At 42.8% G+C, this 12,673-nt stretch overlaps 1 protein-coding gene across 1 annotated transcript; it reads right to left on the minus strand.

Annotated features, from left to right (window-relative positions):
• Positions 1-883: 883 nt before the first annotated feature.
• On the minus strand, positions 884-7,305 carry CHCHD2 (coiled-coil-helix-coiled-coil-helix domain containing 2). The gene is made up of 4 exons (XM_082432472.1): positions 7,143-7,305; positions 4,363-4,612; positions 2,445-2,595; positions 884-1,185 (listed from the first exon to the last, which is right to left on the minus strand). Exons 1-4 carry the CDS (start codon positions 7,190-7,192, stop codon positions 1,175-1,177), a joined length of 462 nt encoding a protein of 153 aa, XP_082288598.1. The 5' UTR covers positions 7,193-7,305; the 3' UTR covers positions 884-1,174.
• Between the last annotated feature and the right edge of the window lie 5,368 nt (positions 7,306-12,673).

Genomic DNA, 12,673 nt, shown 5'->3' on the forward strand with positions numbered 1-12,673 from the left:
TCTGTGGTCATTTTGGTCCTTGGGCAAGGTAGTCTTGGCCTCTTTCAGGAAGTGAGTGATTAGGTACAGAATGGGGCACTCTAAGAACACCGCTGAGGACAAGGAGGTAACAACTGAATAATTCACTTACTCAACAGCACTTCACTCACCTTGCAGTTAACAGGAAAAAAAAAATCAGATAATGGAAACTCTGAAAGGTATATTTGAAAGTAGGAAAACTGCAGAGCATAATGGAGACTGGAGGTCAACTCCCAGAAGTAAATGAAATTTTGAACTCTTTGTGAGGGATGGAGCTGGGTTCATTTAAAAAAAAAAAAAAAGATGCACCCCAAATTGAGTCCAACATGGACTTAAGACAGCTTGGAGAGGGCAACTTGAGTCTTTCAGGAAGAGGAAGCTACAATGCCTTAAGTAGAATAAAAACATCTGCAGGGAAACTGCCTGTATTGAGAATGAATTTTCATCTCCAACCAACTGGATAACCTAGGTTAACAATGCCATGTAGTGCTGACCTGGCCACAGGGAGCCCACACGTGTAATGGGTCTGCTCCCACATTTCCTTTATCATTCACCTGATTAGAACAGTTAGTATTTTAGTTTCGTTACTGCTCAGTTTCCTGAATATTGGCTCCAAAGGCCTGTACCACCTGGAATCTTTTTAATGAGCAGCACGTTTGCTAGGGAGCTACTCCTCACATAACTATTTCTCTACCAAAGCTCCTCAGGAAGCTCTGCCAGATCCTCCAGGTGGCCACTACTTTAACATCCAGAGACTACAGACTAGATACACTTAAAGACATGTAGAGACAACTGTGTTCTTCTGCAAAATGCATTCTGTTCAGCATGTGTATACCATGTGTGATTTATAACCTTATACTTGAGACACATTTGGAAATAAAATCACTTTATTCTAATTAATTCACAAACAAAAGCATGTTTAAGAGGCCACACAAACATCCGCCTAGCCCCAAACTCAATATCATCTCAGTGAGCTTCCATATGGTGAGAATACCCTCTTCCACTGCAATCCTGAAGCACAAAAGCTATTAATGATTGAGGAGCAGTTTAACTGGTGGCTTCACACTTTATATCCTCACTATCAATTATATTTTTAATGCTAAATCAACGTGGTCATGAGAGATGATTTTCCATGCCTTCAACTGGAACTTCTTGATTAAGCTAACCCTGCAAACAGAAAAGGTTTGTTAGAAGAGCACTAGCTACGTATTCTCAACAAAACAGAAGTCCTCCAAATTATGAAAGCAGGGATGAAGCCCAAGGTTATTAGTTTCCTTCATAAGCTGTTTAAGGCATCCTGCAACCAATAAAACCTCAACTCTACACTTTGAAGCAGAAGCATAATTACTCTGGTATTAGACGTAGCTTCATCAAAGACTTCTGATAAACTTGGCCATGCAATCTCTTAATTCCACAGTTCGACCACCTATAAGGATTAACTTCTCCCCTATTTCCTACATAAATGAAGGTGGGGAACTTTGAGAACCACTGGCCCAGACCAGGGTTTTAAAACGTTTTTCTGTAAAGAATCAGGTAAATACTTTTGGCTTTGTGGGCCATATAGTCTCTGTCACAACTGCTCAACTCTTCCTTTGCCATGGAAAGCAGTCATACACAATACCTAAATGAATAGGAGATGGCTGTGTTTCAATAAAATTATTTACAGAAACAGGTGTCAGGATGGCTTTGCTGACACCTGTTTCTGTAAATGGACCACAGGTGGTCAACCTCTGGCCTAGACCAATTCAGTATAAGAGGCCTGAAAAATGACTCTGTATATATTAAGTATACTCTGTGACTCCATGAGAATCAACTATAGATTTATCCACAAAAACCCTAAGTTTCTAAATAAAATATGCACAACTATAAAATACATAAACAAATAAAAATGCAGGCGGGAAAATGAAAATAATCATTTTTAATAGATGGTGAATTCTTAGGTTGATAGGAGGAAATCACACAAAAACAAGTTGACTGCCAACATTCCAGAGAACCTAAATCTCAAAGTTCCACTGAGGGATTTAATAAACTTGCCCCTCTCAAATGAGGTGCGCAGAATGACAAGGCTCTATCGGATCTTGTGCTCATTCCTGGACTTTGGTGAAATCAGCACTAAGGCTACGCAATAACCACAATAAGATCTTGGCACACTAATCTATACCTGCCTAAGGAAGAATCAGATTCACAACGTAACTGAATCTGATTCTTCCTTAAGCAGGTAAAAGCCTAAGATAATGACTAGAAAACTCTGGACTAGCTCCTTGTTAGAAGAGTTAGATTATTTTTAGAGTAATTTAAACAATATCTCCTCTAATTTGTCAGTTTAATTTATCAAACACAGACTCCCTAAGTTTTATAAGGTCCAGGGGTACCATTCAGTGAATTAAGCAGATGCAAGTTCAACCATGGATTGAGGTATCACCTACCGTTCGCCAATCTGCACTGTTTCAGCACCTCACTGAAACCTTCACAAAGCTTAAGGTCACCCTGGTTCTGGGCACACTCCAAAAACTGTTTCACCTCAAAAGAGCACGGGCCATTCTGCTGCTGCTGTGCCAGCTGGGTTCCCTGAGGCTCCTGCAAAGGCATAACATTCAGGACTGTTAAGAAGGAAATCAGGGACTTCCCTGGTGGCGCAGTGGTTAAGAATCTGCATGCCAATGCAGGGGACACGGGTTCGAGCCCTGGTCTGGGAAGGTCCCACATGCCGAGGAAGAACTAAGCCCGTGCGCCACAACTACTGAGCCTGCACTCTAGATCCCGCGAGCCACAACTACTGAAGCCAGTGCGCCTAGAGCCCATGCTCTTCAACAACAGAAGCCACCACAATGAGAAGCCCGCGCACCGCAACGAAGAGTAGCCCCCGCTCGCCACAACTAGAAAGCCCGTGCTCTGCAACGAGAAGCCACTGTAATGAAAAGCAGAGTAGCCTCCGCCCAAAGCAGAGTAGCCCCCGCCCAAAGCCTGCGCACAAGGAAGAGTAGCCCCCACTTGCCGCAACTAGAGAAAGCCCACATGCAGCAACGAAGACCCAATGCAGCCAATAAATAAATAAATAAATAAAAATTTAAAAAAAAAAAGGAAATCAGACTTATACCTGAACAAAGAGCAATAGCCACTCTGTGAGGTTAACTGGGGGAACAGAACTAGAACCAGATGCAAATTAAAGTTTCTATCTAATAACATGGACAGTGAAAAAAATTAAAGGCAGAAGGAAATGAGCTTTACCAAAAATCCCAGTTGTGGGGCTTCCCTGGTGGCGCAGTGGTTGAGAGTCTGCCTGCCAATGCAGGGGACACGGGTTCGAGCCCTGGTCTGGGAAGATCCCACATGCCGCGGAGCAACTGGGCCCGTGAGCCGCAATTACTGAGCCTGCGCGTCTGGAGCCTGTGCTCCGCAACAAGAGAGGCCGCGATGGTGAGAGGCCCGCGCACCGTGATGAGGAGTGGCCCCCGCTTGCCACAACTAGAGAAAGCCCTCGCACAGAAATGAAGAAAGCCCTCGCACAGAAACGAAGACCCAACACAGCCAAAAATAAATAAATAAATTTATAAAAAAAAAACAATCCCAGTTGTAATCAGAAAGATTCATGAACAAAGATGCAAATAAAGTGGTTATCTGGGCATCTAAAGACCAGTGGTTCAGTGATGTTTCATGGAGGAAAAAATGGGCCTACTGTAGAAAAATAGATGGATGAGAGTTTTAAGTACATCAGAAATACAATAGAGTACACACCCACGCTCCTTAGAGGAGAAAATTCACATATCTCAGAAAGAAGGGCAGTGGCAAATATCAGGTAAGAGATGAGAGAGCACAGAGCCATTAAAAAGATTTCTGAACACTTAACGAAGCTTGAGACTGAATTAGTTAAGCGTGACCAGGACAAACAAAACAAAACATATATATGTGTGTGTATATATATATATATATATATATATATATACATTCATTCATTCACTCATTCATTTATTTATGCCAGGCCACACGGCTTCTGGGGTCTTAGTTCCCCAACCAGGGATTGAACCCCGGGCCCATGACAGTGAAAGCGGCAAGTCTTAACCACTGGACCACCAGGGAATTCCCCAAAATACTTAAAATAAGGGGAATGTGGCTGTTTGACAGTGCATCAGGTTGAACTGCCACAATTCTACTCCTTGAGAAGAAACACCATTTGTCCAGGACTCTCTGACTCTCTTACCTAAGTAAGGTACTAACGCAACTGCTGCCAAATATGGATAAACCATTCTCCACATGTGGAGACAGTCCCAATACATAAGGCACTTACAACTAACTAGGTTTTCTCATAAAATACACCACCGAAGAGAATGCTGCCCCAAATCTTACCTGGTAAGTGATGTCAGGCCTTGAGGGCTCAGCATTACTTCCTCCACCGAAGCCACCAGTGATGGCATGACCCAGAGTGTGGCCGACGGCAGAACCCACAGCCACGCCGGCTGCAGTGGTTGCCATCTGGGCCATCAGACCTGGCTGCCGGGGAGCAGCAGCAGGGGAGCCAACAGCAGATGGTGGAGCCACTGCTGGTGGCTGAGCTGCGGGCGCTGGCCTGGGCGCAGTTCTCATCTGAGGTGCCCGGCTGTGAAAGAAAGGAACAGAAAGTATGAAGTTCCCACTCCCAACCAAGTTTGGAAATTGTCAATTTTTTTTTTTTTTTTTTTTAATAAATCCAACGGGATATTAAGTCAATGCTATATTCTTTTTTAAAAAAATAATATTTGGGCTTCCCTGGTGGCGCAGTGGTTGAGAATCTGCCTTCCAATGCAGGGGACACGGGTTCGAGCCCTGGTCTGGGAAGATCCCACATGCCGCGGAGCAACTAGGCCCGTGAGCCACAATTACTGAGCCTGGGCGTCTGGAGCCTGTGCTCCGCAACAAGAGAGGCTGCGATAGTGAGAGGCCCGCGCACCGCGATGAAGAGTGGCCCCCGCTTGCCGCAACTAGAGAAAGCCCTCGCACAGAAACGAAGACCCAACACAGCCATAAATAAATAAATAAATAAATAAATAAAAATCTTAAAATAAAAAAAAAAAAATAATAATATTTATTTATTTGGCTGTGTGGGTCTTAGTTGCAGCACGCGGGATCTTCTTTGCGGCATGTGGAATCTTTAGTTGCGGCATGAGGGATCTAATTCCCTGACCAGGGACCGAACCCAGGCCCCCTGCATTGGGAGTGCGGAGTCTTAACCACTGGACCATCAGGGAAGTCCCAGGAAATTGTCAACTTAAATAAACAAACAAACAAACGAAAACCCCTTGTATATTAAAATAACCTCAGGATTTCATTTTAAATTATTAAACGCAAATACTACATACATACAAGAAAACCTTACAGAACACAATTCCCTGAACTATTTACATCATTTTCTCTTTAACCTTTTACGGTTGTAATCACCAAGTATAACCTTTTCTTCCCTGCTTTTTTCTAACCATTTCCATGTATTCACAAAGTCTATAGTATCTTTAGAGAACAGTTATTCCAATACGTCATAAAAATCAATATAACTGTTAATGAGACAAAACCCTCTACCTTCGTGGAGCTGACATCCTATTGAGGGGTCAAATAAATGTTAAGAAAAAAATATTGAGAGAGAGGGCAGCATGTTGTGGGATGCTGCAATTTTAGGACAGTCAAGGGAGGTCTCACTGAGCTGGTAACAATTGAATGAACACGGAAAGATAGTCATATGGGGAAATAAACTAGTCCAATTCCTTCATTTCACAGATTAGAAAACTGAAGCCCAGTAAGTGGAAGTGACTTGCCTGAACTGTTATACCAAAACTGATTTCAACTATTTCCCATCTGTAGAAAATTTGGATGTCTTCAAAATTTCACTAATATGTCCAATGTTGCTCCAAAAATCTTTCACACAGATTATACAAACTCTGCATTTTTAGATTGTTTCCTTGGGCGCTCTTCCCTCAAATGATGCTAGGTCAAAAGTTTATGACTTCACTTCCTATCAGGTGGTATCTGGTCTAACTTTACAAAAATGTGGTTTCCTCTCCTTTGGATAGCAGCGTTTTTCCATTAAGTGAACTCCTTCCCTACGCTTCTAGCATGCAGTCTGAACACAATTCACCTTAGTCTAGAGAAGCAACGTGGTACTCTGCTAAATGTCCTGAATTTGTCACCGGAAAACTCAGGTCTGAGACCTGGCTTCTCTACTTATTGGTGGCATGACCCTGGACAAGTCACTTATTCTGAGTCTCTAGTTTCCTTATTCCTGTAAAACAGGAAAACATCTACGTCTGAGGCTATCAGGAGGTGCAATTGGCAGTACATTTTACAAGTATTTTATGAACTAGAAAACGTCATGTAGACGTGAGGCCTTAGTGACTGTGTCCCCTACTGGGCTGAGCCCTTAGAATGCTCACTGCTCCTGGAAGGTTCTCAAAGATTATTTACTGAACTGAAATACGATCATTTATCCTGATTATACTACCTTACACTTTTTTTTTCTTGCTATTTTTAAAAAAATTTATTTATTTAATTTACTTATTTTTGGCTACATTGGGTCTCCGTTGCTGCGCGTGGGCTTTCTCTAGTTGCCGCGGGGGGGGGGGGTACTCTGCATTCTGGTGCGCGGGCTTCTCATTGCGATGGCTTCTCTTGTGGAGCATGGGCTCTAGGCACAAGGGCTTCAGTGGTTGTGGCGTGCGGGCTTCAGAAGTTGTGGCGCACAGGCCCAGTAGCTCCGCGGCACGTGGGATCCTCCCGGACCAGGGCTCGAACCCGCGTCCCCTGCACTGGCAGGCGGATTCTTAACCACTGCGCCACCAGGGAAGCTCTTCTTCCTATTTTTGACGTTTCAGCCAAATTACACTTAGGAATATCCATTTCTTTCTAGAAGTGGCCTGTTTTAACTTAAAATGGACTCTAAGTATTTTAAGTAATAATTCATGGACGTTCCAAATTAGCAAGTTTGCCACTAACGGGAAAACTAGCCAAAGCCCTACAACCAGCTTGCGGCGACCGGAGGCGGGCCCACGCCGCCCCAGCCTTCGGACTCCCCCGTCCCCCGCCGCCCCGCTGCCCCGAGGCCCAGCGCAACCTCCCTCTGCGTCACGGCGCCGGCAGGGCCCCAAACCTCGCGGTGGCCTCACCTGGCCGGAGGGGCTACGCGGGAAGTGCGGCTTCGGCTTCCACGAGGCATCTTAAATGCGTGTCGCAGCGGAGTCCTCAAGCGCGAGACTCCGAGGAGACCCTGACTGCTTCTTCGACGAGCGAGAGCGGAAGTCGGAAGGCGGGGCTAGACTCAGGGCGCGGCCAATCAGAGAACAGGCAGAGGCTTTCCTTTCGCCGACGTCTCCGCGGGTCTGAAGGTCACAGGAAGAGCAGGACGTCACGGCGGCGCCTTGTCGTGCACGGTTGACGTCAGGAGCTCGGCGCCAGGACTGTTTAGAAAACCGGAAGTGGCCGTGTTGTTGTGCAGACCTTGTCCTCCGAGCCTAGCGCGAGTCACAACCGCGAGCTGTTTGCTTCCTAGGGCACAAGGACCGTCGCTACTACCTTCAAACGTTTGCCTTATTAACATGGTAGGTCAGCTCCAATCTTGAGAGAGTGAGTCAGAGCTCTGGCGTGATTGTCGCTGGACCTTGGGCCAGTTACTTAACCTTTCTCACCATTAAGTTACTCATTTGGGTAAATATTTTTTGAGGCACAATGTGGGCACATAATAAGACGGAAAACTTTAGGGATCGACAGAGCTGAGTTGGTTCTACTTGTATTTTGTCCGTGGATCCAGTCAACAAAAGTTAAATTCAGACAGTAATAATGCCTTACATTTATGTATTTCATACATTTCAAACCCCTTTCATATATTATAGAATTTGTGCCCGTAATTGGTAGGGTATTCGTTCACTGATAATTAAGTGAGATGTTCTGAATGATCTCCAAGTGCTAGCTAGGTTCTGGAGATAGAGCAGGAAATAAGACTACCTCCAAGGAGTTTAAATTCAGGGAGGCAAGAGACAAACACCTACATAAATTAGATGGTGGTGATATGAAGCGAAAGCAGGGTAAGGGTGGTAGGGAGTTAAGGGTTGGAGAGGGCATGAGTCTTTGAAGAGGAAGTATTTGAATGGCGTCCTTGAGGAAGTGCGGAAGCAAGCCTTGTGTTTATCAAGGGTACGAGCATTCCTGGCAAAGGGAATGGCAGTTGCAAAGGCCCCAAGGATCTGTGCTTCAGTGATACTTGGTGTGAAATGCTCTTTTTTTTTTTTTTTTTTAATTTATTTATTTATTTATTTTTGGTTGTGTTGGGTCTTCGTTTCCGTGAGGGCTTTCTCTAGTTGCGGCAAGCGGGGGCCACTCTTCATCGCGGTGCGCGGGCCTCTCACTATCGTGGCCTCTCTTGTTGCGGAGCACAGGCTCCAGACGCGCAGGCTCAGTAGTTGTGGCTCATGGGCCTAGTTGCTCCGCGGCATGTGGGATCTTCCCAGACCAGGGCTCGAACTCGTGTCCCCTGCATTAGCAGGCGGATTCTCAACCACTGCGCCACCAGGGAAGCCCTGAAATGCTTTTAACAGTACATTTTAGCGCCTCTGCAGTAGGGGACAAGTTAACTAGTGGCATTTCATGGGGGGCTTCATGGGAAAGTCCTTGGGGGTGGGGTGGGATTTATGGAGGAGAGAAAGCAGAGGTAAAACCTCCATTTCTGCTTGGATGCCAATCAGAAATTTCCCCCTTCCACCAGAGGTAGCAGAGTTTAACACAGCCTTTCCAGCAACAGCAGAATGTTTGTGGAACTGAGGGGTAAATAATGCAAAAAACTTTTGTGAAAAACAAAGTTTTATTTTCACAGAACTTTTTAAAGAAATGAAAGGTTTACAAATGATAAGCCTTTGTATTCGCCTTTGGATAATTCATAAAAAGAGATGGGAGAAAGAAACCTCATTTATAAAGGACATTCTGGCACCAGAAGAGCTTAGAGTGAGCAGAGCTTTGGACAGACAGGCATGCAGACCAGAACAGAGACAATTTTAATCATACTTAGCTAAGTCATTAATTCCTAAATTGAAGAGAGAAAATTAGATGTTTGTACAAGGTTATTTTGTGATAGTAAAAGATTAAACAATCTAAATTCCTGTCAGCAGAATACAGGTTAAAAAAAAATTATGGCACATTCACACAATATGCAGCTATAAAAAAGAAAGACGTTTTTCTGTGTATTAATATGAAATGATTTCCAAGATAAACTGTCAAGAGAAAAAAAGCCAGGGGCAGAATTGAGTATAGGGTGCTATTTGTGAAATGGAGAGAAAAGCCCATAGTGTACATGCATAAAATATCTTTAGCTGATAACACTGGTTGCCTTCAGGCAGTGGCACAGGGGTGAGACTTTTACTGGTAACATTTTCTATCTCTTGGATTTTGAAACAGTTAATGTATTACCTCTATTCAAAAGACAAGAACATGTAAAAAGTTAAAATGAATAGCAAAAAAGTGGGAATTGAAAATAAATAGAATTCTGCTACCTATCATTTGCAGTTTGGTGGGTTAGGTGTGCTGAAGTTCACACTTTAGTAAAATTTATATAACAACTTATTCTGTAGTGATCTCAGTCATTCTCAACAAATGCAATTACAGTGATCAAAATTTGAACAACGAACTCTTGCAGGCATTGTTACAGATATTTGATACAGATATTTCGCTGAATGGACTTTTGATGATTGCAGTAAAAATTCTACTGAAATTAGGTGGTAAATATCAGAAGTTTTAAAACTGTGCAAACTCTGTTCCAGAAATTCCATGTCTAAGAATTGGAGAAAGTCATGAATGTGAAAGAAATTAGCCATAAGGATGTTGATTTAACAAAATGTATAAAATAGGGAGAATGTGAAATAACCTAAGTGTCCTGCAATATACAATTAGTTAAATAAGTTATAATACATACATACAATGAAATGCTATGCAGCCATTCAAAATGTTGTGAAAGAATATCTGAAGTGAGAAGTATCTTCACAAAATACCAAGTGAAAGAGCAGGTTACAAAGTAGTATACATAGTATGTTTGTATTTTGAGAAAGTTCTTTTATATTTTAAAGGCTGTAATTATATACATCCCAGTAGTGATGTTATCCATTGGATAGTGATTTCTTTCTTCTTTTTTTTTTTTTGGCTTGTCTGTATTTTCCAATTTGTCTACAGTGAACACACAATAATTAAACCTACACTGGTGGTTTAAAATATGTCCTCAAATTCCTTGACACTCCCTTCAAAAGGTGGAGCCTAATTCCTCTCCAGCCTCCTGAAAGACCCTGAGTTAGAATCATTCAGCTAAGCCACTCCCAAATTCTTGACCCACAGAAACTGAGATAGTAATTTGTTACACAGCAATAGGTAACTAATACACATAACTTCTACAGTGACCATATTTAAATTTTAAAAGCTCTAGTATCTAAAATGAGCAAAATCTAGTTAGAACATCTTACAGTGTTGCTTTAACATAGCTGATGTCTGTCTGGGTATGCTGTACTTTACAGCAGGAATTGTGTAGGAACTGAGATGTTTAAGACATTAAGGTCCATACACTGTAAATGTAGTTTTTTCTTTGGATAGCTAAGACATAGTTATATGAATATAGTGCCTTGCACATATCATACAAAAAAGAATGAATGAATGAATTAAGCTGTTGATCTAAAAGTACAGAATACTATAAAACAAATGGTTACGTGGTGTTTATATGAAGTTCTAAAGGATTTTAAAGGAATGGACATTCAGTGTGGATGAAGGCTTCAGGGAGAAAGTGGCACTTGGTGCCACTTTCACTTAGGTGAAATTAGTTTTAGAAAAATTAAAATTGTAAAGGGCGCACTGAGTAGCACAGCACAGATTCAAAGGAAGAAGCAGAATTGAATATGGTGAATTTAGAGGACAGAAGACGTGTGTCACGAACCAGTGTGTTTTTGGAAGTTGTGAGAAACAAACTTAAGAAAATCCAATAGATGGGGACTTGCCTGGTGGTCCAGTGTCTTCCAATGCAGGGGACGCGAGTTCCATCCCTGGTCAGGGAACTAAGATCCCACATGCTGCGGGGCAACTAAGCCCACGTGGCACAACTAGAGAGAGAAAACCCACACACCACAACTAGAGAGAAGCCTGCACGCTGCAACGAAAGATCCCGTGTGCCGCAATGAAGATCCCATGTACCACAGCTAAGACGCGACGCAGCCAAAAAAAAAAAAAAAAATCCAATAGACGATTTGCAGCATAATATAAGGCATCTAAGCTTTTTGGCCTGCAAAGTTAGAGCAGCACTGAGGGTCCTTATATTATTAAAATGGTCTTCTGAAGATTAATCTGGACATGTCTGAGATATAGCAGAGGGAGGCTAGGGGTAAGGAAAAAAATCCTGAAGGCTGAGACAGTGGTGATGGGAACATTATTACTAATTATTTGAGTGCCTGTTGTATACCAGGCACTGAGAGCTTTACGTGCGTTATTTCATTTATGCCTCACAAGAACTCTCGAAATAGGTACTGTATCATCCCTATTTTATAGGTAAGGAAACAGATGCTTAGAGTTTAAGCAACTTGCCCAAGTCCATACAGGTGTTTGACTCCAAAGCGAAGACTCCTACCATACCACACTGCCTGAATGTTGGAGACATTTTAAAAGAATTAATGAAGTGAGTGAAAGAATTTAAGACTTCCCTGGCAGTCCAGTGGTTAAGACTCCGCACTCCCAATGCAGGGGGCAAGGGTTCCATCCCTGGTTGGGGTACTAAGATCTTGCATGCTGCATGGTGCGGCCAAAAAAAAAAAAAAAAAAGACTTCGTGACCGGAGAGGAAGAAGAGGGATCATGTTCTGTAAACTTAAAAATAATTACCATTTATTGAGCACCAGTTATGTGCCAAGCCCTTAAGGGTGTCAGACATTTTATATATTTTATCTATAATCCTGTTTGGCGAAGTAACCCAACATTATTCCCATTTTACAAATGCAAAACCTGAAGCGTGGTGGAACTTGAAAGTAGCTACCACTCAGAAGTTTGCTGAATGCCAGATTGATGAACACCCATAGCTAGGATTAAAATTCAAGTTGCTCCTTCCAGAACACCACCCTTCTCCCCCAGCAAAGGACTCACCGCTGGGCGCAGAGACCTGACTGAATGCAGAGTGAAGAGAAAGAAAAGGGACCCTGCCATATTCTGCATAATTTTTAAACTATAACCCTCGTTCTTGGACATGGAGTTTGTGGGTGGTTCTGAACCACAGAAGGATGTCTACAGTTGAGGAAAACTGTGATGCCGGGAAGAGTGAATGTTTTTGAGTATCGGTTACGCCACGTTTTCTAATTAGCTGTACGACCTCTGGAAAGTTACTTGAGTTCTGTGCCTCAGAATCCCGTCCGTAAAATGGAGATAGCATTCGCTTTAAAGGATTGCTGTGGGGTCAGCAGCGCAGAGAACCTAGCATACAGCATTACAATTTAAAATATTCCTATTCTGGCAAATAAATATTAAGCCTGCACAGTAGTATATGACACTTGGGTTGAAATCTTGACAAATTCCTATCATTGTTCTGCCCACATTCACCTTTGCGACCCCGTCTTTGCAGATAAGAACTCAAATATTTGTGGACTTGAAACAAGTTACCACAGCAACTTAAAAAAAACAAAACACCAGAAGAG

The sequence above is a fragment of the Balaenoptera physalus genome (assembly GCF_965194825.1).
Source record: "Balaenoptera physalus genome assembly, chromosome: 16".
NCBI classification, from domain to species: domain Eukaryota; kingdom Metazoa; phylum Chordata; class Mammalia; order Artiodactyla; family Balaenopteridae; genus Balaenoptera; species Balaenoptera physalus.